The sequence below is a fragment of the Trachemys scripta genome, chromosome 11, assembly GCF_013100865.1.
Source record: "Trachemys scripta elegans isolate TJP31775 chromosome 11, CAS_Tse_1.0, whole genome shotgun sequence".
Classification (NCBI taxonomy): Eukaryota; Metazoa; Chordata; order Testudines; family Emydidae; genus Trachemys; species Trachemys scripta.
The window spans coordinates 9322170-9349175 of record NC_048308.1 but is presented as its reverse complement, the minus strand read 5'-3'; the positions used below and the strand labels follow the sequence as shown (position 1 = coordinate 9349175).

The 27006-nt window shown below is 42.9% G+C and overlaps 1 protein-coding gene across 1 annotated transcript in view; it reads right to left on the bottom strand.

Moving 5' to 3' along the window:
- Positions 1-27006, bottom strand: part of PDIA5 (protein disulfide isomerase family A member 5) — a 125907-nt gene that overhangs the window by 45056 nt on the left and 53845 nt on the right. The window contains exons 9-11 of the mRNA XM_034786053.1: positions 25541-25632; positions 25362-25433; positions 19500-19636 (exon numbers count right to left, since the gene is read on the bottom strand). Coding sequence (XP_034641944.1) covers positions 19500-19636; positions 25362-25433; positions 25541-25632 — 301 coding nt within the window. The remainder of the gene's footprint in view (positions 1-19499; positions 19637-25361; positions 25434-25540; positions 25633-27006) is intronic.

Genomic DNA, 27006 nt, shown 5'->3' with positions numbered 1-27006 from the left:
ACTTGCATCTGAAGAAGTGAGGTTCTTACCCACGAAAGCTTATGCTCCCAGTACTTCTGTTAGTCTCAAAGGTGCCACAGGACCCTCTGTTGCTTTTTACAGATTCAGACTAACACGGCTACCCCTCTGATTCTTAAAAGAGCAACACTCTGACGCGGAAACTACAGAACCCAAACCAGCAAAAAAGAATATCAACCTTCTGTAGGTGGCATCTGACTCAGTCGATGAAAATGAAGGCGTATCAGTCTACACTGCTTTGGATTGTTGTTATCAAGCAGAACTCACCTGTTCTCACTTTCAGGTGACATTGTAAATAAGAAGAGGGCAGCATTATCTCTCGTAAATGTAAACAAACTTGTTTGTCTTAGCGATTGCCTGAACAAGAAGTAGAACTGAGTGGACTTGTAGAGGTTCTAAAGTTTTACGTTGTTTTGTTTTTGAGTGCAGTTATGTAAATATAAAAATCTACATTTGTAAGTTGCAATTTCATGATAAAGAGACTGCACTACAGTACTTGTTGGCGGTGAATTGAAAAATACTATTTCTCTTATCTTTTCACAGTACATATATTTGTAATCAAAAATAATATCAAGTGAGCACTGTACACTTTGTATTCTGTTATAATTGAAATTATTTGAAAATGTAGATGTCATAACAATAAAGGGAAGGGTAACAGCTGTCCTGTGTACAGTACTATAAAATCCCTCCTGGCCAGAGACTCCAAAATCCTTTTCCCTGTAAAGGGTTAAGAAGCTCAGGTAACCTGGCTGGCATCTGACCTAAAGGACCAATAAGGGGACAAGATACTTTCAAATCTTGGGGGGCGGAAGGTTTTTGTTTGTGTTCTTTGTTTGGGAGTGTGTTCGTTCTCGGGACTGAGAGGGACCAGACATCAATCCAGGTTCTCCACATCTTTCTAAACAAGTCTCTCCTATTTCAAACTTGTAAGTAAATAGCCAGGCAAGGCGTGTTAGTTTTCCTTTGTTTTCTCAACTTGTAAATGTACCTTTTACTAGAGTGTTTATCTTTGTTTGCTGTACTTTGAACCTGAGACTAGAGGGGAGTCCTCTAAGCTCTTTAAGTTTGATTACCCTGTAAGGTTAATTTCCATACTGATTTTACAGAGATGATTTTTACTTTTTTTTCTTTAATTAAAAGCTTTCTTTTTAGAACCTGATTGATTTTTCCTTGTTTTAGATCCAAGGGGGTTGGATCTGTATTCACCAGGAGTTGGTGGGAGGAAGGAGGGGAATGGTTAATTTCCCCTTGTTTTAGATCCAAGGGGTTTGGATCTGTATTCACCAGGGAATTGGTGAAGGTTTTTCAAGGCTTCCCAGGGAGGGAAAAATTGAAATGGTGGCAGCGGAACCAGAGCTAAGCTGGTAGTTAAGCTTAGAAGTTTTCATGCAGGCCCCTACATTTGTACCCTAAAGTTCAAAGTGGGGATCCAGCCTTGACAGTAGAAAAGCATCCAAAATATTTATAATAAATTTAAATTGGTATTCTATTATTGTTTAGCAGTATGATTAAAACTGTGATTATTCATGACCATTTAAAAAAAAATCTCGCTATTAATTGCAATTTTAAAAATGGTTTGACAGCCCTAATTCCTGTTAAACTAAGGCTACAAAAACCCTACAGCTAAAGCTTTTACTATCATAAAGAGAAGTTACTCTGCCCATTTTTATGGGGAATTTACCTTTCCCTTTGTGTTTTGCTGCCTGCCTAGTCCCTCCAAGAAGAGAAAAAGAAAGACTAAGTTAAGTCTGATATCAACATTGCAAATCAATCATCTCTCCTATAGTTACTTATCCTACCTTCTGCTAATCTTGCGAAGATTGCCATTAAGTTCTCATGGTCAATGAGAAAGCCATGAAAATGAATTCCAAGGTCATTGCCTTTCCTCTGACTGCCACATTATGCTGTTCAACACAGTTTATATTTCCCTGAGTGCTAAGTTCCTCTAGTTTGGATGCTTTCTATTGGAAAAATGAATGGAAAAAATAACAATTCTACAAGATGCCCTTAACCCAGATGCTAGGATGTGCTGCATAAGGTCTGCTGGGATTCTGGATGGAAGCCTACAGGTTTTGTAGCAAACACCTCTGATGTGCACTGTGAGAAGATGCACTTTTGTGTTAAGTGTATATTGACATGAGGCACCATTAAAAGCAAAAGACAAAGCAAGGAAAGCGACCTATCCGGTCCCAGAAGAGGAAGAAAGGTCACAATCAAGTGCAAGGATGTCTTGATGCCTGCTGCAAAAACACCTTCGTCGTCTCCCCCGGCTGGGGCTATTGGGAACATCTGAGACACGGGAGAGAGGAGGACTGTAGATAAGTGAGAATAAGGATAATTGGGAGCCTTAGGGTATGTCTACACTGCAAAAAACATACACACACCCCTGTGGCAGACAGTCTCAGTGCCTGGGTCAATTGACTCGGGCTCACACTACGGCGTAAAAATAGCCCTGTCGACATTCCTGCTTGGGGTGGACCGTGGACTCTTACACTCAGCAAGGAGGGAGGTGCTCGGAACCCCGTCTCCAGCCTGAGCAGGAATGTCTACACTGCTGACGCAGCCCCGGGAGCCTGAGTCAGTTGACCCAGGCACCGAGATACACTGCCACGGGGTTTATTTTTTTGCAGCGTAGACGTACCCTTAGACTCACATCACAGGAAAGAGGAACTCCCGAGGAAGTGAAAGTTAGTGACTCTCACCCCGCAGCGGGAAAACCAGCCCCGGGCTCTGCAGATTTGCAGAATGATCTTTGGCAAGTGACTTGACATCTCTGTGCCTCAGCTTCCTCCACCTATTCAATGGACATCTTACCTAGTCTGCAGGGCTTAAGAGGGGTGAAATGCTTTGAGCCACTGCAGTGAAATGTGATACGTAAAACAAGTGTAAGTTATTAATATTCCATACTGAAAAGAGAGGGGGGATCTAAACTTTAAAAAAGCTACAAAAAAATCAAGTACTGTACATACTGTGTAACGCAAGCCCCTGCTAATTGTTTTAAAATAGCTGCACGAACAGAGTTCCAGTTTCCTTATTTATTTATAATTTATGTTCTCAACTGCCCTAAGTAACCACGGGAATAAACAGCTTCTTCCTCCAATGCAGTTGCTGTTAATCAGGAGTCAGAAGGCTCAATGACAACAGCCAGAATCACGTTGTTTAACATCCTCTATATCATCCCCGTGCAGAGAAAGCATAGGGATTGGGCATAAACTGCAAGAATCAGGAGACCAAAACCCGGGTAGCTAAGACTGTAACTTGGCACATCCCAATTGCTAGCAGCTGGGAGCTCTTTCAGATACAAAGCAGTTGAATGAGCAGGTGGGATGATATTAAATTGGAAGAGGTAGCAGTATATCGACAAAGGGATGAGTTACTAAGAGACTTACATCATCAGTGGGCAACTGAACATTTCCATACTACCAAGGTTCTGCTCCAGTCCAGGAAACCACAGTTACAAACAGAACTGACAAGCAAGCTTGTAGGTATAGAAGGGAGCTTTTATCACAGACAGCAGGCTGAAGAATTTTGCAAACATATGCCTAGTTGGCGGCAGCTGTGAGGTCCACCTTTGAAGATGCCATTCCCAACGTTTCAGTCTTCTTGTGACAATGCAGGAACAGAGGACGGTGCTCTGTGAGCTCTCTTCAAAAAAGGATAAAAGCACCTTAGAGCAGCGGTTCTCAAACTGTGGGTCAGGACCCCAAAGTGGGTCGCAACCCCATTTTAATCATTAGACTTGCTGGGACCCAGAGCTGAAACTGAAGCCCGAGCTCCACCCCTACCCGGGGTAGCGGAGCTTGTGCTGTGGACCCCTTTCACCCCACTCAGGGTGGCAGGGCTCGGGCTCCAACACCCCCCCACCCAGGGGTCATATAGTAACTTTATTGTCAGAAGGGAGGGTCACGGTGCAATGAAGTTTGAGAACCCCTGCCTTAGAGTCTCGGGGGCCAGATCTTCCGCCAGTGTAAATCCATGTGCCTCTAGTGAAACCAAATGAGCCATGCCAATTACTCAATGCTTGGGGGAATTCTGTGTCACCGCACACGTGTAGAATTCATGTGTCCCGCAGGTTTTTTTTTTTTTTCTCCGCGAAAAATACATTCTGACTGCAAGGCTCTGCAGTTACACCTTTTGCCCACCAGGGGCTGCTGTGGTGCCAGAACAGAACAGCCAGCTCACCACTGAATCGGATGGACAACTAGTCTGTTCCAATACTGCAGGTCTTAACCCAACTTCACCAATGCGAGGATATGCCCAGTACTGCACTCTCCTCCCTCTTCCATACATACACGACCTCCTACAAAGTATACCCAACCCTGTGGTCTACAAAGCAAGAGATCAGGAATGGAAACTGAATCTAGACCTTTTACATGGCAGTGTAGAGCTTTAACTAAAGAGAATTTCTTTCCTTCCCCCAAAATAAACAGCATTCTTATCTATTATACGTGACACTTGGGACCATTAAAAAGACACAAAACTACAGACAGTCTGTATTGCAGCAACTTGTTTTCAAAACGACTGCTAAAAACTTATATATTTCTACCCCTGAAAACTTACAGTTCTGCCTATAGAAGACATGGAGCAAACCAATCCAACAACCAAGCTACTGCATAGGCAGTCTTACTACTGCCCCCAGAATACAAATATCACTGCTTCTCCATGGCACTTATTTACGGATTGTTTCTCTCAAGTTAAGGCTATATAAATATCACAATTTTGGTCACAGCCTCTCATTTCGACACAGCATTGTCTGAGGCTGTCAAGAGAAGGCAGGTACACGACAAGCAAGAGATAAAGATCATCACCAACCTCCAGCTGATTGAGAACGAGCAATTTCTGATTTGCAGAACCCTAGAGACAAATTAGATTATGAATAAAGATTCTAAAGAATCATTATTAAATTCCTTCTATTGACAAGCTACTCGGGCAACATTTGCATTTATCAATATTCATTAGAACGTGCCATTTCTGCATTCCCCTATGGCTGCATACTACAAATATTTCTGTTAACCGAATGGGAAAAGAGAGGTTACTCGCCCTGTGCAGTCAGTGTAGTTCTTAGAGATGTGTCCCCCTGTGGGTGCTCCACTTCATGTGCACATATGCCCCATATCCTGTCTATCAGATCAAGGCTATATCAGGCTGTGTGGCCAAACCGTCCTCAGTTCCTTCTCCATCACCAAGTCTCAGAAGGAAATTCCGAAGCAGAGGGGAAGGAGGGCGGATAGTAGAGCACCCATAGCGACACACAGCTCCGAGAACTACAGTTACGGCACAGGGTGAGTAACCCCTCCTTCAAGTAGTGTCCCTGTGGGTGCTCCACTTCAAATGACTCCTGAGCCGTATCCACATAAGGAGGAAGGAGCTGTGGAATCAAGTCCAAAAGAGAGGAAAGAATTGCATTGCCAACTGCCACAACAGATCTAGAGGCTCGATCACGGTGTAGTGCTCTATTAAGTTCTCAGCAACTGAAAACATGGGATTAGAATGGTATGCAACTCTGGCTACGGCAACCACTGTAGCTTTGGCTTTAATACCCTAAACTTGATATATCATTATCATCGTTGCAGAAGGAGAGGAGATCTAGTTGAACTAAAGGTCAAGAATTGGATTTCCCTTCCTCTTACAAGCATTACGCTGTACCTAAAGGCACAAAAATCTTCCAGATAGCAGAAAGATTCATGACTGTTTTTAGAAAGGTAATCCACAAGTTCTGCTAAATGGACTTACGTTTAAAAAAAAAAAGGGCTCGGATGATCACTGTATTCTGTGGAAGAATCAGATAAAACTAGCAAGTTTTATTCAATGCTTCTGTCAGAAATCCTTTGTGCATTCACCCATTTTCACAGTTACAGCATCAGGGCTAAATTCACCCATGGTAGATCCTGGCAAAGGAAAACTCCCAAGTGGGAAGGGGAGGTGCAGAAGGAGGGAAAAAATTCCACCTCTTTGGTCAGGACAGCTCAATACAGAGGTGGTACTGGGAGGAGAGAAGGCTTAGTCAGAGCTCCTGCAGGTCACATTCATAGTTTAAGCCAGAAGGGCGCATGATCATCATCTAGCCTAACCTCCTGCAGAACTCAGACCATGTACTTTCACCAAGTGACTCCTGCAAGCTCAAAGCTTCTGGTTGACCTACATCTTTCTTCTCAATCTAATCTCAATTTAAAGCAATGGAAATCCATCACATCCCTCAGCAAGTTGTTCCAATGGCCAATTACCCCCACTGTTAAAAAATTGTATCTTATTTCTATTCTGAATTTGTCTCGCTGCAGCTTCCAGACGTTGATCTTGCTACTCCAGAGCCTCTGCATCCCTAGTCTCAACTTTTTGAGGTCATATGGTGCGCCCCATGGAAATTAAACAGATTCCCAATCTGTGGGAAGTGTCGATAGAGGTTAGTACCACGAACTTCCCTCCCTCCGAGATGGGAGAGATATGGGGGTGGCTGATTATACTTCCCTACGCCAGCTTTAGGAAACAGGTCCTGAGCAGGTGTGAAAAATAAATTCTCTCCTATTTGATTATGAAAATGAGAGACAAAGCATCACCTTAAAGTGAAATTGTTAAAGGGATGTTATGAGACCACTACCACAAGAGTTCCATCTTTATTCTCTCACAATTATTCCATATCCAAATGAACTTTGTTCATAAGTCATAAGATGATCCCCCCCACCCCCAATTGCCAGTCCTGCAAACACAAACTTGTCTAGGGGGGGAAGTTAAATTGTATTCTTCCTGACTGTTATACTACCAGCACCAGGAGAGATTCTTCATTTAGGATTTAACTACAACACAACACTACAGAAACAGAGTTCAGGCCAGATAGCGAAAAGTAATGTAACTCGCAGAAATTGCAAGGGGAGTTTAAGGGAGCAGAACATCTTAATCCAAGATGCAGTTTGCTCAGGACATCAGGGTTAACATCCTGTAGCAGTACAACAGGTTCTGGACCCTGCATAAAAATGTGGCATTCCTCAGAGTTATCCTGATGTCAGCAGTTGGACCCCTGTAAGTGGGACTGGATCCTCTCTCAGAGGCAGAGGGAACTAGGGCGTGGGACACAGAGGTCCTACAGGGAAAACCCTAAGAGAGAGAAATTAGAGTGACGCAGATGTTGGATTTGTATTGTTACCAACAAACTCCAGGAAGGGGTAAGTTTGGATTTTATGCAGACTGTGTATTTTCTGTTCAGATTCAGAGCAGGGTGGGAACTCCACCTGTGCATACACACACACACTATTAGAAGAAGTGCTGTGGGATACTTACTAATCACAATTGACCAGTCAGATATCTCTTCGAGAACACAGCACCATTCCCCGCACACTGTCCCCATCATCATATTGAGGTACTTGTTCATTACTAAGTCAGAAGAAAGAGTAACACCAACACCAAGTCATCCCTTGGAGATGGCCCCATCCAAGTACTGACCTGGTCCATCCCCCCTTTGATCGGAAGCTCTGAGAGGATTACAGCAGAAAGATCATAGGCAGGGCAGCAGGTCAAAGAGAATCCAAATCATTCCTCTACAGCTGTAAATCCTCTGCAATGCCAACAGGGTTTTTGTCAGCAAAGCTAGTAAATATATGTCTCAAATACCCAGGGAGCAGATATATGGAGGAACAAGGTACCATTTTGACAGTCAGTTCCCTGATTACATTACAGGGTTGGCAGGCCAAATTCCCTATTTGCAGAGGACAACAGAAAATTGAGCCAAACCACACAGTATTTAGGAAAATGAACTTAAACAAAAAAGCCAACCTCTTCCCACCTACACACACTGATTAGGTTTCTCTAATCTAACCAGAGATTGTTCTTAAATTCAGTCTAGCGGAAATGATGCAAGGCCTAGAAAAAACAGAGAGTGGCTCTAACGTCAAAGCAATGAGAGACTCCTAGCCATCATGTGGCACAGATACTATAGGGGACTTTATGACTGGAAATTTTGCACCGTATATCAACCTAATTGGTTCTATATTCTGGGCAAGGGAGGGAATTCATTCAAAATGAAATAAACAAATGGCTGCTTTAATGGTAAGAAATAGTTTAATCAGTTTAATTAATAGGTTAATCAGTCATTAGAAGCAAGCAAATAAGGCTATGAATATAAACCATGATTCTTTCCCAGCAGAAGTCTCCCAGGCCTGCAATGACCAAAGGCTGTCAGAGATAAGATAGGGAAGTACTCGTCCTCATTTTACAGAAGGGAAACCAAGGCACAGATAGGTTGAAGGACTTGTTCAAGGACAAAGAGAAAGTCTGTGGCAGAGCAGAAAATTAAACCTGAGTCTCTCCAAGTCCCAGACTAGCACCCTAAAGGTGGACAATCCTTCCTCTATTCACATTAGTGCCCTGGGAACACTCAACAGATAAATCCCTTACTGTTATACAACTGGTGAAGGTTACGTACAGAAGAAAGACCAAGGATTGCCTTTGATGCCCTGGTCCTTTTGATTATCTACCCAAGTTTTACTGCATAACTTGGTGGCTAGGATTTTTACGATGTTCTGACTCTTATTTACATGATCTATTGCTATAAACTTGCATTGATTTTTTTTTAAATCACAATCCCACCTACATTTTTCAAGAACTCAAAAAAATCAATAGCGGGATTTTCATTTTACAGGTTAATGGTATTACTGCATTTTCAGGGACGCCTGTTCGAATGCATGTGAATAACTGCTGTACTGAGACTTGGTGCTGTAATTAATTTGATAGATATGATAGTGAATTGTCTACTGTACATTATTGCTCCCTTGGATTTCTTTGTTCTTGGTTTTAAAAACTCTACAATATCAAGCACTTTGTATCTGTAAATAAACACCCTCTGAAATATTTTGTTCATGTAGTGTTTGGATTTTGTAAGGGGGCCTATCCTAATCTTACTGAAATCAGTGGCAAAACCTCAGTTGGCTTCACTGAGAGTAGGATAAGGCCGCAAGATTGCAGCTGAACCATTTACACTGTCGTAGCAGAGAGTCTAAGAATTTCTGCTGTACAGTAGCACCTTTCTCAGGAGTTTAGAATTCAGATGGAAAAAATTAGATGAAAGCTGACATACTGAATTATTTGCCAGAGGGGGAACTTTTTAGTATATATTCCATAAAAAGAAATGTTTTAAAAGGACATTAAGGTTATCTAGTTAAGTACTCAAAAGTCAAGAAATGGCAACATTAAGATGTTTGTCTCCCTTTCATCTACCGATCAGTTTCTTCTACCAGCACTCCCCACAGTAGTATCTGAGCGTCCTTGTGAGTTTGCATTGTGATTCAAACTTTAAGTATTTTTGTCATTTCCAGACTTAGAAGTGTTTCACTTTGCAATTTATATGAGTCAACATGACTTTTGTGAAGGAAAATTATGCCTCACTAATCTATTGGAGTTCTTTGAGGGGGCCAACAAACATGTGGACGAGGGTGATCAAGTCAATATAGTGCAGTTGGACTTTCAGACAGCCACTGACAAGGTTCCACACCAAAGGTTCTTAAGCAAGCTAGGCAACCATGGAATAAAAGGGAAGGTCCTCTCAGGGATCAGCAAATGATTAAAAGATAAGAAACAGAGTAGAAATAAATGGTCAGTTTTCACATGGACAGAGATCAATAGAAGGGTCTCCCAAGGATCTATACTGGAACTAGTGCTGTTCAACATATTCATAAATGAGCTGGAAAACAGAGTAAACAGTGAGGTCGCAAAGTTTGCAGATGATTCAAAATTAGTCAAGATAGTTAAGTTCAAAGCTGAAGAGTTACAAAAGGATCTCACAAAACTGGGTGACTGGGCAAGAAAATAGCAGACGAAATTCAATGTTGATAAATGCAAAGTAATGCACACTGGAAAACATAATCCCAACTATACATACAAAATGATGGGGTCTAAATTAGCTGTTATCACTCAAGAAAGAGATCTTAGAGTCACTGTGAATAGTTCTCTGACAACATCTGCTCAATGTGCAGCGGCAGTTAAAAGAGCTAACAATGTTAGGAACCATTAGACAAGGGATAGATAAGAAGACAGAAAATATCAATGTCACTATATAAATCCATGGCATGCCCACACCTTGAGTATTGCATGCAGTTCCGATCGCCCCATCTCAAAAAAAGATGCATTAGAACTGGAAAAAGTACAGAGAAAGGCAACACAAATGATTAGGGGTATGGAACAGCTTCCATATGAGGAGAGATTAAAAAGACTGGGACTATTCATTTGGAAAAGAGACAACTAAGGGGAGATATAACAGAGGTCTATAAAATCATGAATGGTGTGAAGAAAGTGAATAGGGACGTGTTATTTACCCTTTCAGATGACACAAGAACCAGGGATGACCCAATGAAATTAATAGGCTGCAGGTTTAAAACAAACAGAATGGGGTACTTCTTCACACAACACAGTCAACCTGTGGAACTTGTTGCCAGAGGATGTTGTGAAGGCCAAAAGTATAACTGAGTTAAAAAAAATAATTAGATACGTTCAGGAAGAAAAGGTCCCTCAATGGCTATTTGCCAAGATGCTTAGGGATGCAACCCCATGGTCCGGGCATCCTAAACCTCTGACTGCTAGAAGCTGGGACTGGATGACAGGGGATGGATCACTAGATAAATTGCCCTGTTCTATTCATTCCCTCTGAAGCATCTGACATCAGCCACTCGTGGAAGACTGAATCCTGGGCTAGATGGACCATTGGTCTTACCCACTATAGCCATTCTTATGTTCTTAGGATGTTCTTTAAACAAGTTTTATGGATGGAAGTTCTCCTTTTCTTCTTCCTTTTTTCCCTTTTGAAATATATACAAAGTCCCATCCCCTTTCCAGAGCCTTGTGAGATCTGCCCTGTTTCTACCCCCACAGGATTCACACAGTACAAGGCACGTGATGGACAGTAAATAAGGTGATGGTCCAGAGAAGCCTTATCTCATCCAAGGCTTTATCCAATTCTCAATGAAGCCAATGGGAGCCTTTCCATTGACTTCAATGGGAGGTGGCTCAATCTCTCAGTGAATACTTTGAAAAGATGTCTGGCATGATGCACACGTTAGAGTCAGTGAGCTCATATGTACCCTTATCAAGCGTACATGGGGTGATGCCCTCTTACAAGATATGCAGACAACAAGGCACGGCCCTTATGAATGCATGCCTCATTCTCTACAAACAATTATTTTACTCTGTGGCTAAAGTACCAGGCACAATACATCTTCATTTCTCTCTCTTATGTGACTGAAGTTAAATAATGTTATATTTGGTAAAATATTAGATAATGTTTTCACCCCTCAGCCAAAAGGCCGAGTTACTCGTGTGTAAAATCCAATTTTCAAAGACTGAATTTCAGGGAAAGTCCCTTTTGAGTTTCCTGGTGAATGAGGGATATTTCCCTGCCAAATTTCAGCTTCAAGTCCCTGCCATTTCAAGCAATGGAAGTATTATTTATATAATGGAGAAAGTGAACCTTTGCCCATTCTTATCTCACTTAATGAGTTTATCTATCCCCAACCCATACACTCATCTTCAGGCAGAGACCAAGCCTGGAAAACATCAGCCTCAGAGTTTAAAGTTTCTGAAAAGTATGAATGACTGAAAACAGGGAATACAAATAAACTGCAGGTAAAAAACTCCCCATCCTGCACTGCAGAAAGTATGTCTCTGTAACTGACCCCACTGATGGCCAAAATATCTGAGGTCTCTCTGTGTTGGAACTCCACATCAGGTGCCACTTTATTATAACTGTCCTATTTGGATCAACAGTGAGATTTGAAATCAAGACCTTAACAACTAAAAAGAATGAATCTTTACTATCTGAGCTAAAGGACTAGTCCTTCTAGCTGGAAATAGCAGTGAACTCCAACTGCTTATGCAGACCAGCCACTAGAGGGGAACAAAAAATGACACTCTCCCACAATGGGTTACATATACAGTTTGGAAAGGTCTCCCACTGCTCTCTATTTTGCCCTTATTAGTGAATTGAATGCTGGTGACAATTGCCGCATGGAAGTTCTGTACTTAGCCACCACATGGGACCAACATGGGAATGCTCCTTGAAGGACTTTCAAAGTAAATTCTCAAGTGCACAGACATGTCATCCCTCAAGAAGTGAAGGATCCTTTTTACCTGCTCTTCATCCAAAATTTAACAAAATATCTAACAAACAAAAATCTGTGTGCTCCTTCACCTGTGCACCAAACGACACTAATTTAGAACAAAGCCGCTTGCCCTAGTTCTACTCATCCTAATCAAATCACAGAGCATCATAAAAAAAAATTAATGGGATGAGTTTGTATTTTCAAAGGCCTGCCCACACTACACAGTAAATCCAGTCTCCAGCTTCTTCAACCCTTGGCCCCTCTGCTGGAACTGCCAGAGAGGTACTAATTAGAGCTAACTACCATGGTAGCTGTTTTGTAAGGAGTCTCCAGAGCGTGTGCTGCTGGGAACCAGAAGGAGGATTTATTAATTCATTTATAGTTCTAAAATCAGTTGGGGGGGTTGGGTTTTTGTTTTTAAAGTAAAAAGTGAAATCTATTGTCCCAGTTCTTCACTCGCAGTAAGAATCAGAAGTAACTCCACTGAAGTCAGCAGGAGACCACTAGACTCCTCTGTGTTTAGGATTCTGAGCCCTTTGCTCACATTGGGTTAATTGCTCAACATTGGGAGTGCACGTTCACAGCCTGTCTCAAAACATTTTGGGTTTCACTGATTAAAAAGGAAAATATGGGCTGAGATTTTTCAGAGCCAACTGGGGGATTTTGCCACACAGCTCCCACTACAAGTGAAGAGAACTGTATGGCTAAATCACCTACTTGAAAAAATCTCAATCATGTAATTTATAGATCTGGTTTGGGGGGAATAAAGGGAACAGCACATCAGGAAAGTGTTTCTAAAGAGGGGGAAAGGGAATTTCAATAAAATCTCAATGAAGTTCCAAAACTGGAAACATTTCTACCAGCTCTAGATTTGTTCTCGCCAGACCTTCTGTTTATGGACTAAACTGAGATGATGTGCATCACCAGCTGCATCTTTGTGGATATTGACGTCCAGGGGATATGAAGAGTACTCCATATCTGCCCTGCTCACCAGAGTGGGAAGAAGAATATGGCTCCTAGGGCAGAGAAACAGCAGCAACAATAATTTTGCAATCATCAGGTCCTCTGCAACAGGTTACATCATATGCCTGAGTCAGCTCTGGAGAGATCTGCTTGGAAGTGGGTTTAACATGAGCTTGGAGGAGGTGGTTGTAATAATATTTTTTTCACTGTTTAATCCTAAAAACAGCTGGTCCAATTCTCGTCTCACTTCCACCACTTCTGACATGAGAGCAGCTCTACTGACTTCATCGGAGCTGACATAGTATGGGAAGGGAATCAGCCTAAAGTCCCTGCCCAGGCCACCAAACCACCATCAGAGGGTAACAACTTTCACTGCCCTAGCAACTGGGACTTGCTGCTGAATCTGTACTGCTTAATACACCACAGGAGATGAGAGCTCAAGAGGTCATTTCTACATGATATAACGGGAATGGTGATATTTGAAATGTTACCAATGTCACCTCGGTTAAGAAAACATAATGAATAGTATCTCCTATGCATGAGATACGGGCACTTTTAAAATCCATTCATGAATGGATTTTAATTTCAATCCCAGACTTTAAATGCCCTTTAGCAGCATTTCCATTGACTTATCAGAGACCCTGGCTTATATTGCATGAGACTTAATAGAGATCGCGCTTGGAGGGAAATACAGGAGGGAAATAATTAAGTGTAGGAGAAAATGTGCGGCGCTTATGTTTTCCTTTGAGAAATATTGTCCAAGAGATTCCAGTTCCATTAGTTTGGTGATTATTTCTCCTTCCCCGCCCTGCCCCTCCCTTTTTTTTTTTTTTTTTTTTTGAGGGATTGTTTCACATGTGCCTCACCAAATTATTTGCCACAAGAGAGATGCAGGGCAAAGTGTTCAAAAGTGCCTAAGGATTTAGGAGTCCATTGGGACTTGACTTAAGTGCTCAAAGACTTAGGCGTGTAACATATTACCAGCAGTCTAGACCTAATGGGCTAGATTTTCATTTTAGGAACTGAAATGAACTGGACAGATTTTTTCAGAAGTGCTCAGCACACAGCACTGCAGCTGGCTGTTTCGTAGGTTTCTAAATATGGATTCAGGAGGCTAAATGTAGGCTCCTATTCTTGAAAGTCTTTACTCTGAGGCTTTTCAGACCTTCTCTATTATGAATTGCACAGTTGCCTCTATATTATGGTGTGGAGGTGAGATGAATAGCTCTGGTTGGAACCATTCAGTTCCAAAGCAAAGCTGTGCGGGCCCAACAAACTGTATGTGAAAACCCCCCTGCTGTGAGGAGGAAGGCTTCTGGGACAGCATATTTCTGTATTATCAGCACTGGAACATGAAACAGCCAGAATAACAAAAAGAAATAATACAAGAAAAGATGCAAGTGTGTTTAAATGAAGGTTTTCACCCTTTCCGTGCAACACTGAGATGGTAGAATCAAAGTGCAGCCAGATTTAGTCCACAAGGAACTCAGCACAGGACTGTAAATATCTATTTATTTAGAGACAGCAGATTCCAACTGTGACACTCTATACTTCAAAGCAGCACCCTGGAACCTGCATATTCACCACTGTCATATAATTATGAGATATTTTATACAAAGTATGCCTTCTGAGGTATCATTTTAAAAGTCGGACTCTGTAGAACATTAATATTCTGTTGGATTGTATGTGCTATCATTATATGTGAGGTTATAAAGCATTGCTGTATATGTTACTGAAATATGTTGTAAGGTTGCGAACACTCACAACCAGCCTTTCAGGTAAAAAAAAAAAATGGAGTAGCCAGACATGTCCTGATGGCCCATTAAAGGGAATCTACTCTCCCAACAGCCAACCTAGAAGACTTTTCAGGGAGAGCATGTAGAGAATGGAGACTGCTTGACCAATGGGGGCAGACCCTCACATCACAGCAAAAGATGTTTCCAGCAAGCTGGAAGAAACTATAAAAGAAGGGAAGTGACATCATCACTTAGTCTCTCTCTCTCCCCGACAACTCAACACCTGGAAACACATCTGGAGGACAAAAGACTGAACTGGGGGAGGGTGGTCCCAGGCTGAAAGAGAGAGTCTCAGCCTGTGTATTGAAGAGCTGTGACCTGTTTGTACCATCTATCAGGGTGAGACACTGCTTGATTCAAATCCTGTTTAGTTTGTAGAACTCAGACTGCAAATTTATTTTTATTTCTTAAGTAACCAACTTTAAGCTCTAGGTTTTCTACTTCTAGTCATTTAAAATCGATCTTTCTGTAGTTAATACGTCTGATTGTATTTTACCTAGAGCATTGTGGTTGGGGTGCTTGGGAAATCTCAGCTCAGTTTACAAAGGCGAGTGTATGTCCCTCCAAATCGAGGCAGGGGCGGACTGGGTAATGAACTTACACTGGTCAGGCCTCTGACCAGTGCAAGACGATACAGTTCTGGGGTGCAAGGCTGGGAGCTGGGGGGAATTAGCTGGAGCCTCTCTTTTGTTGGTTCATGAATGGCAGAGAGATCATTCACGTACTTCAATTGGGTGTGTCCCTGCTTGTGGATGTCTGTGTAAGTGCAGCACCTGTTAGAGGCTTGTAGCGTGATAACAGCATCATGGTGTGAGAAGGATACCCCAGCCTGGCTGGACAGAAGGCTCAGTGATCCGACAGTCCAGGTTGCACCCCGGGGATACCATCACACCAATACGAAGATTTATATAGGGATTAAGGTAGAAGTATATTACAGTAATCCAGGATCACAGCAAAGCTGAAGACATGTTTGCTAATAGTTACAGAAATGAACCAAAACATATGACCGCAACGATGCACGCCCTGCCTGGATGGTTCAGAGGTGGCCTTCAGATTCACACATCATAAAAGTGCACCTGACTGTTATTTACGGTTCCCCTTATCCAAACTTTCAGATTAACTGAACATCCTCTTGAGAGCTTTACAATGCAATTTGTTTTAGAAGGTTAAAACCCTCCATTGTGCCTAAACTAACTCGAGAAACAAACACCTAACCTTAGTCCTGTTCTACACTACAAACTTGTGTTGGTATCATTACATTGCTTGGGGTGGAGAAAATCCACATCCCTGAGTGATGGAGTTACCGACCTAACCCTCGCTGCAGACAGTGCTATGTCAACAGGAGGGCTTCTCCCGCCAACACAGCTACCACCTCTCAGGGAGGTGGAGTACCTATGCCGATGCATAGATAGCAGCTTCACTACGTGCTCCAGTGGTGCATCTGCCCCGCTGTAAGTGTAGACAAGCCCTTAGTGACTTGCACCTCTCCGCCCACTTATGCGCCAAGCTTCAAAGCAAATCTACGTTTTTATCCCCAGACTAGGCACAGGTTGATTAACTAGGAGCATGAGCTGCACTGCCAGTGGCGGTCAATATGTGCACCTGCTCACACTGGACTGCACCAGTAGTATGGGGCTGCACTTGCCAGAGAAGGCTCTGTTCTCATACCCTTACTCAGGCTGAGTTGCGCTTTCTTCCACTATGGTCCCAATTACTTCACTGGGGTTACTTGTGAAATAAGGTGAAAATCATCATGATTAAAGATATCATGATCTGGTCCCCAGGGACTATCATTAGTAGCTAAGGAGATACAATTGGCCAAATATATCCCTGGCAAAATGCCATGGAACTATAGAATTACACCGTGATGGAGTTTGGCTCAACAGAATGTTAAAAAAATACTTCTGTTTTCCTGGGGTCTCTTAATACTAGGTCTATTAGTACTTTGGCCATCTATGAAACTATAGTTAAAGCATCACTGCCATAATTCTGCTTCTACCAAAAGAACTTGCACAGAGTATATCCAGAATTTCTTTCCTGTCGATTTTTTTATTTTGTCTCTTCTGAGATCAATGTATATATTTTAAATGAAGACACATTCACATCTTCTAAGTTTCCCAAGGTTAAAACAAATAATGAGGAGATGTCCTTTGCCTTTACTGCATGTTCTGCTAGAGAGTAATTTATCTCCTAATATTCGTAAGGTGACTCCATTAGCAAATTTAAGAAGTGCCTGGAGAAGATCTTTTAATCATGGCGATAATGTTTATGATAGCTGTCTGTTGTTAATTAGTTTGCATGCCCACCCTCTGCTGCTGATGCCCAGAGAGGATTTTTGCGAGTGAGGATCTTTTACATCTTTGTAGGCTGGATTCTGCATATACACACACACCTATCTTTGGTAGGAATTTTCTGGATGTAAACAAGTCACACCACGTCTTCTAGGCCCCAAATAAAAAAAGCTCTGTTTAAAAGGACTTGTTCTAATAGTAAACATGCTTTTTACTCCACGTTAGGCCAGGTAGGACAAAGTGCTGGTAGGGACCAATGGGACTACTCATGGGAGTAGAGCGATTGCACGGTTAGCCCCAGGTTCTTTTGACAATGTTACCCACATGGCCTCCTTAAAGAGACAGGCCTTGTAACTTGGATTTTGCTGGAAAAGAAAGTTCTAGGGTGAAATCCCAGCTCCATTGAGATCAACAACAAAACTCCCATTGATTTGAACAGAGCCAGGATTTAAGTGCTAGTACCAGGATTTCAACCCTTAGCCTCAAGAGGGCTAAGATTTCGACCTTATAGCCAAAGACTGCTCATTGAGAACACGCTGCCTCCAGAGCCCCTGTGGTGTTCAAATCTAGGTACATTAGAGCGAACATCCCAGCTGATTGCAATTGCCAGGATGGTGCTGTGACAGAGCCAGACCAGTGGGGTACAGGAGTCTGGTAGAGGACAAATATACTGGTCACTGGATGAGTAGTTTTCTGTTCCCTGAGTGACCAGAGCAGGGGCTGCACTAGAGTAATCAGGAACCTGCTAGAACCAGTTAAGACAGGCAGGCTAATTAGGACACCTGGAGCCAATTAAGAAGAAGCTGCTAGAATCAATTAAGACAGGCTAATCAGGGCACCTGGGTTTTAAAAGGAGCTCACTTCAGTTTGTGGTGCAAGTGTGAGGAGCTGGGAACAAGAGGTGCAAGGAGCTGAGAGTGAGAGGGTGTGCTGCTGGAGGACTGAGGAGCACAAGCGTTATCAGACACCAGGAGGAAGGTCCTGTGGTGAGAATAAGGAAGGTGTTTGGAGGAGGCCATGGGGAAGTAGCCCAGGGAGTTGTAGCTGTCATGCAGCTGTTACAGGAGGCACTATAGACAGCTGCAGTCCACAGGGCCCTGGGCTGGAACCCGGAGTAGAGGGCGGGCCCGGGTTCCCCCCAAACCTCCCAGTTGACCTGGACTGTGGGTTCTTCCAGAGGGGAAGGTCTCTGGGCTGTTCCCCAACCCACATGAGGCAAGAAAATCCACCAGTAAGCACAGGACCCACCAAGATAGAGGAGGAACTTTGTCACAGTGCACACAAAGAGACAGGAGCTACGCCATATTGGGCAATATAGATTAAAATCATTATCCTGAATTGCACCCAGAAACAAATTGGCAGCCAAGGCAATCTGCATAAGAGTAATGATCTATGCACTGGATGCAGAATGCTACTAAGTAAGCAGGCTAACCACATTCTCCACTAGCAGAAGTATCTGAGTGGTCTTCAAGTGTGCACCAAGCGATCTACTAAAATAGAGTGCCTCTCAGTAGTTCAACATGCAGATAATACACAGCATGAAACATCATGGCAAGGCCTGCTCACAGCCTCCTAGACAACCTGAGGTGTGTCAATAAAGCACCACCAACCTCAGGAGTCAACTTAAAATGTGCTCCAAATACTTTCTCAAGGTCACGTTAGAGCATTCTGCTTGGACGAGACCATAGGAGGAGCAAAAAGGCAACGATCTGAGGCAAGATCCTGCATTTGCCCTGCTCAAGATGAAAATTCAAGTAATCCAACCCACCTCAATTTATTGTAAGCAAAATAATTAACATTAAAATACCAACAATTCTATAGCGCTTTAGGTTTCAAAGCCCTTTACCACACAAACTAACCAGCTGTCACCACACCCCTGGGAAGTACACAACTACAATTGTCCCTATTCTGGCAGACTGGGGAAACTGAGGCAGATAGGTGCCAGTGACTTGCTCAAGGCTGCAAAGTGAAAAGTTAGAGGCAATGGGATTAGGATTCAGGAATACCCAGCTCTCAGTTACATGCTGAATTCCATGCAGTGGAAGTGGGACAACGCACGGGATGAGCTGAACATGAGGCGATCGCTTTGTAAAATAATGAGTGTCCAGAATATTCAACACATTAAGTTTTTCAACTGCGGTAAAAAAAAAAAAAACAAGCCAACTCCAGCTCCTCAGCTGTGTTCTGAACTTATGAACATTTCAAACTAATTTTCTTTTAGGAGGATCATTAAAAAAAAAAAATCTGCATCTTGACATTTAGATTGTGTGTGAGAGACTGAGATGGAAACAACCCTCTTTTTATTTATAAACAGGCATTTGGATCAGACTCCGGAATGGAAAACGCAAACTCACATGGTGCGTGGAACATCACTAGTACAGACGAATGCTCCTTTATAAACTTGTCAAAGTCTTCATCCGTCAGATGATAAACAGCATTCTCCTCATCTGCCCAGGGAGTCTCCGGGGCCTGCGGCTGAGGTGGCTGGGGACTATAAAACAAACATACACGGCTGAGAGGAAGCTCTTCTGTGTTAAATAGCAATCATTTCAGCCAACCAGATTGCAGGAAACCAATCTGATTGTGCAAACACCAACGCATGACACGCTAACCCCACCAAATGGAGTTCTGTAATTGGTTCCACTCTGAGCTGATATGCACTGAAACTAGATAAAACAGGGGGGGGGCGGGGGGAAGAAAAATCCATCATGATCAGAAGCTCCTAAAGACGGTGGAAATAGACGGGGTAAAGCAGGGAGATAAACAGAAATGCTTTGTTATTTCATTAGAATATAAAATTCACTTTTTTAAACTACTCTTTTAGACAGCTCAGCAGAATGCTCCGTTCTCCCAGCATTAGCTACCATTAGCCCCATTGCAAATGAAAGGAAAGCAGCAAATGTAAAACAGCCATTCTAACAAATAGCCTCAGAATGCAAGTTGCTGGATTCAGCACTCCTATGCAGAGGTAAAGAGATGGGGGTGGTCTCAGGACTTTGTTCCAAGATTCTGTCTCTCGTGATCTATGGCCCCCATCTGAGTAGCTCCCAAATACTTATGGCTTTATCCTCTACACCTCTGTGAGATAATACTGGCCTATCTTATGACTGGGCATTTATGCTCTGATTCAGCAAGGGACTCTGACACATACCTAATCTCAAATACGTGACAAGTCCCACGGACTTCACTGGGATGCTCATGTGCTTAGAGTTAGGCACATGCTTATGTATTCTGCCGAACCGGAGTCAAAGAGATTATGTGACTGCTCAAGGACACACAGGAAGCCTGTGGCAGAGCTGGGAACTGAATCCACATTTCCTGAGTTCCAGTCCAATGCCTCACCCAGAAGATTATCTGTCTTCCCCTCCATAAACGTACACTAAAGAGACAGAAGATGGCAGATGGCAGTTTATCATACTGGTGACTACTTCAGCAGGAAGATCCCAATGGGAAAAGGTGAGAAGCTGCTATATGCAGATGACACATCAATATGGGCATACTCAAAAGAAGACCTAGAGGAAACAGTAAACCAGCGGTGTGACCAGCTAAGCACTTATGAGATGAAAATGAGCATCATTAAGACTGAGGGCATGTGGGTCAATAAATACGCCACTGGAAAACTGGATAAAGAGTTTAAAGGAGTACAACTTAATCAGACTCATCATATCAAGTGCTTTGGTGGCTAGATTACGGAAGACAGAGAGTTTGAACGCGAGATACAGTCCAGACTGGGGAATGCTAGAAGAGCATGAAATAACATCTCAGGTGTTATGTCTGACACGTGTATGCCACTGAGACTGAAAGCCCAACTGTATAGAACAGTGGTGCGCTCCACAATGCTATATGCTGCAGAAGCATGGGCAGTAAAGAGACGGCAGATGATGGGGTTGGAAGATGCAATAATTTATTAAGATGCTGTTGATAATACGGTAGACTCAAACACGGGAACATTTGGATCCAGACTTTGTTGATGTTATAATCAGCTGAATTAAAAACATGGAACCAAACATCTTCAAAAACTTTAGCAAAGTTCAGATCTGGCTCTGGCCCATCTCTGATGGAGGCAGATTTGCTATTTTTGATTTAAATGTATTACTGTTTCAGCTGCCTGGCACATGCAATGGCAAGTGGAGGATACAACTCATTTATCTTGTCTGGCTGTCATTTCTAGACAAAAAGACCGTTTAGTAACAGTAGAAAACAGATACAGACGGAGGTAGTGGATTTTGCCTACATATGCGGTGAGGTATGGCCCAAGAATACCAAATATGACATAGTAAATTGGGATGCACCATGCCCCTTATGTAGATCCCAGTAGTATCTAAGAACCTCAAATCAAGAACCAGGGCCCAATTGTGCGAAGCGCTGTGCAGACAAATGAAGATGACAGTGCCTGCCCAGAGTTCACAATCTAATTCGTAGAGAGAGCCCAACAGGAGGCCAAAACAGACGAAAGGAGGGGCGGTGGGCGAGGAGCTTCAGATAAAGCTATAAAACAAAGGGTTTAGCAGAAAAGCCACTTGCCTAATCAGTGCCAGATGGGAGTGATTTGTAGGGTCCTGGCAGAAGTAGGGTTTAAAGAGGGATTTTTTTTTAAGAGGATCACATGGTGGTTTTAAGAATTTTGATGGGGAGTTTTTGTTCCCCCTTAGCGGGCAGAATTTTACCAGATCTGCGAGAGGATCTGGCAGTTTAATTAACGAAGGCACTCGCTTAGATTGTAAGCTCTTTGGGGCAAAGACTGTCTTTGTGTTCTGTGTTTGTACAGCGCCTAGCACAATGGGGTCCAGGTCCATGAGTGGGGCTCTTCGATGCTTCAATAATAAAAATCATTTCCAATAGCAACCTAAGGAAATAATGAACATAAGGAAAGCAGTGCTGGAGGCCCCATATAATCTATTTTAGGAACTAATTAGTAAATTAAGGTGAAGGAGTTCCACATGGATGGCTCCCTTAAAATCCTGTGTGCATGTTAGTAAGGCTAGATAGCAGCAGAGAAGACATGCCTCAGTGCTTGGCTGAAATCCCATCTAAGCACCTAGGGCATGTTAAGGGGCAAGGCAAACCTAGTGGCTAACGACAGTGGATGACAGAAGTTTGGAAGGGTTATCAAGGGCTATTTAAATGAAGAACTAGGGACAAGGGGAGTACTGTAACAGGGCAATGGGGTGTCTGAGTGGGGCCCAACAGGAGGTCAAAAGAAGCCAGTGAGAGGAGCTAAGAACCTACTAAGACAGTTTGCATCTGGAGCGATGCAGCTGAAAAAAAAGCAGAGCTTAGGAATTGAGTGTTTAAAAAAAAAAAAAAAAAAAAAAGAGATGGACTCAGTAATCAGTTGCGAGGGGTTGGGCCTGGTGGTTGTTACTAGGGAGGGGAGCATGAGTGGGCGACATCACCGAAGATCATTTATATAATGCCATTAATATGACAGATGCATTGTATCATCAGGATAGGAAAGGCTGCGGGAGAACTGCTATAGCCCTATATGTACAGGATAGCATCCAATGCATTAACCACGCAGTGTGCATGACTGCTGTTCCTCTACATCCTCATACAAATGTCTTAAGGCTCAATGAGATAAGCAGTCAGATCTATCTGGGTGTCTATTAGAAAGATAAGAGAGGTCAAATATCTGCAGATTGATGAGGTAGACGCCTCCAGCGTCAGAAACAGAAGTCTTGAGTAAGCAGTAGGAAAGATGCTGGAATCCTCCAAACTATTAGATTCTATCCCGAGGGAAAACAACTACCCTGGCTGACTCAATCCTTCTCTCCCTCTCTCTCCCACCTTTGCGACTCCAAAATCAAATTACTGTTTCCCCCCCCAGCATTTAGGACAGGCTGACTGAATGGCCAAATACTGAAAGCAAGTTTATTGAGAAAAGGGGTGGGGGGGAAGGCAACCCCTTGGAGGATATATTTATATTATTTCACAATTTACTGACATTTTCTACGGCTCACAAGTCTTTGCCGGATTCTCGGTACACGTGATGGCCTGCCCAACCCCCAGCCACAATGGACACTCTGGTAACGACACATCCTGGCTGCTCTGCACGGTCAGAATACAGAATGATCTGTACCAAAGTTGCTCCCTAATGCGAGAGATTCTGTTGCAGGGGCTTTCTTTAACCTCAAACCATTTTATTTCAGAAGTTATACACACACACCCCTCACTCGTGCTCCAGACAACCAAAGCAGGGGAATTTAGACTCAGATCGGAGCATTCCCAACATCTGGAGCAAGGATATTAGAACCAAGAGCTGGTGTGGGCACATGTATAGAGTACGCATGTTCACCGACTGCTTCACCCCATTTTTGTTTCATAAAGGAAGCCACTTTCCTCTCTCTCTACTTACAGAAATAGCCTGAGAAACTGATATCGCAAAGAGCAGGATGAACCTGAGGTTGAGTTATTTGCTGAGAGTTTTCAATTACACATGTGCTGTATATTTAAAATACATACGTCTTGAAGCTGTTTAATTACACTTTTAGGCCCTGGCCACAGCTTTTGGCTACTTGTACTGCAGATCACTCTGTGTAAGATCATATTGAGCATGTGATAGGCTCACACTATATACAATTTTAATTGCAACATCTATTACTGTCAAAATCCTAGTGTTTTTAATCTCTACATGTGATTTCTTAAAAATTATATTGATTACAAAAGAGGGGCAAGAAAGCGTCTGCACAGATTGTCTTTTGAGAAACTATTAAGCGTGTACGGAAAATTAAGTGAGGACAAACAGCTGTCTTTAGCTCTGGACTGCTGCAGTAACAGGCAAAGCCCACAGCGGCTTGTTAATGGAGATTATCATTGGAAAGAGCTTGCAGCTGTTCCGCTTTGCTTCCAGTAGCGGTGTTCACGAGCTGTCAGGGCACTGATATAAAAGCACTGCACATTACAGGGATTATCTGGATGTAATGTGGGCAGACTGAAAAAGCACCAAACGTCTAAGGTTTCACATGTGGTAGCCAGGTGATAACCCACATCCTTCCAGGCCTGAAAGGCATAAAAGATACAGGTGATGAAGTCATATATCCTTGCTCTAAGGGAGTTGCTGTCTTACTCATTCAATTCTGATGACTTCATGGACTGAAAGAGGCTTAGAGACCAAAGCCAAATTTCTCTTTGATTCACATAGTAGGACTCAAGCCAACCTCAGCATCCTAGGTTCCCTAATGCAGATTTCCCATTGATGTGAATGGGCATCCTGTCAAGGCTCCATTCTGGGGTACCGGCATGGTGAAGAATCAGCAAGTCCAGGCCAAATGGCCTACTGCTGTGAATGCCCCAAGACCCCCACGCCTCAAGTGTAGCGAACAGATGAAGGGGAGGGAAGGAAGAGGGAGGTGCACATTTTCTATTGAGGAATCGACCAAGATATGGAGAATATGGTGCTGGAGAACATACTGGATGAGGGAAGGCAAGGGGAAAAGTCCTGACTTTCTCAAATTTTGATAAAATCCATGGGCTAGGTCCTCAGCTGCTGTAAACTGGCGTTCTAGCCTATTCTATACAGGTTCCCATGTCTTCCTCATCCACAGTATCTGCGTGCTTTCCAGTAACTCCATTGACTTCAGTGAAGCTACGCCAACTTACACTAGCTGGAGATCTAGCCAAAACAAGTGTTTAAAAACGTATAGTGACTCAACTATGATTCCCACAAACCTCCAACAAGCCAAAAAAATATTTAGCATGACATAAGCACTGCCACTAGCAAGGCAGAAAACCCAATCTCCATCATAGGGATCCTGGCCTCATTTTTCAAAAGCGACTAGTGATTTTGGGTGCATTGACTTTTGGTGACTAACAGGAGACACCCTAAAGGGGCCTGTCGTTTTCAAAACTGCTGAGGCACCCAGCTTATGAAACTCAGGCCCCTTAAAAAGGTGTCTCAAGTTGGTCACTAAAAATGGAAACATCCAAGATAATTGAAAATTTAGGCTCACATTTTGAACTGGAATTGAAACCCAAAGATCAGCACACCTTTTTGTCTGCAGCAGACAGGTCACAGACAGCCTTTTGCTAGCAACACACTGCAACTGTAAAATACAAGCATGCATGCTGAAAACAAACATTAATCAGAGTTAACCTGTAACAGGTCAGTCAACATCAGTGGTGTGGTTTTATTTGGTCTTTGGAGAGGAGGAAGTGTGGGAGGGAGGGAGGAAGAGAACTGGATTGTTTTGTACAGTACATAAAGTTCAATGCCTTACTTTTGCAGCCACTCTGCTATATCCTTTGCAGTAGCCCCATAGTTCTCATAGTGGAACAGGAACTTTCCTTTCCTATTAATGCAACAAAATGAGATTTAGTCCCTGTATTGGAAGATAAGGAGGAACATGAAATTATGATTTAACATATGATTTCTAAAGAAGAAGTAAAAAGGACTGACTCAAAGTAGCAGATGGTAGGGTATCCCCGAACATTGTATTCCTCCTTTATCTTTTCAAATTCAGCGGAGTGGACGTTCATCCCTGCAAGTACCTGCAAGATCAGAACAGAACCATTTGTTTCTTTGCCCTCGTGCTATTCCTAATAATACAGGACGTCACTGCAAATTCAAAACAAGAAACAAACTGCCCAGACTAATAGTCCTGGACAGATTTTGATTGCACTCATTTTACTCCAAAGCCACAGAGACATCACGGAAGTCAGTGGAATTACGCTGGTTTTGCGTTGATGCAAGAGAGATCAGAGCCTGGCCTACTATATACAGCTTGTAAAGAAACATTCCAGTTAGCTTATTGCTGTTCCTTGTTTTCTGCTACAGATTACTCATATTTATATGCACCATCTAATAGAAGTACCCAAAGGGGACTTGTTCAGTAGAATTACTGATACCATCTCAGAATATTTACATTTCAAGTGGCAGGATGAACAGGTTTATTCTGTTTCTCAAGTACCACAGCTCAGAAAGCACGCAGACATTAGCCAGGACAGCAGCAGTTCTAGCCCCACGTCTTTGGCTTCCATTTGGGCAGCCAGTTTAAAGTCTCACCTAAAGGCCAGAACACCCAATTGCCTGAGCAGTGGTTTTGCCGTTTAAAAAGGCACTTTGGGGGGAGGTGGGGGAGGAGAAGGCATAAATCAACCTTGCTGCAATTTAAAAATAGAGCTCGCTTTCATTTTGTGCAACAGGAAAGGAGTCCTTCCTCAGAGGCTTCCAGAAATGGGTTTGGGCTCTGACCTGTATGAATCTCTTTAAACCAACAAAGCCACCCTCATCCATCCTCACTTCGAGTCAGAGAAACGTAGGGCTGGGAGGGACCTCAAGAGGTCATCTAGTCCAGCCCCCTGCGCTAAGCCTGGAGTAAGTATACGTCCATTATAACCAATGTCTGGCAAGGGGATGGCCTGCCTTTTGATACCAAGTATCCATGGCATCTCGAAATAACACACACAGTGCTTGTTATATACTTCATAAATGTCACAATGCCCGTGAGGCAGGTGAGCACGATACCCATTCTACAGATGGGGAAACTGAGGCACAGTGACACGTCTCACAGAGACACCAGTGAGTCAGTGACAAAAAATGGACACAGACTCAGGAGTTCCTTGCTCACAATCCTGTGCCCTAACCAACAGACCATACTACCCCTCAAGTATTTTCAAAACACTGGAGAGTAGTGGATGGGAGTAGCTATGCATTTCTGTGGGTGTGGGACTTACACTGAGGTCACCTCACAACTTGGAGATACAACTCCAAGATTAACTCCATTTTAATGGCATTGATGGTTTAAATCATTTTAGCAGCATGGGCTTAATCCAAACCCCTCCGAAAACAGGATTTTCTCTTTCCAGCTGAAATACCACATCGGAATTTAATACCAGTTTCCTGACTGCAGCAAACTGCACGGA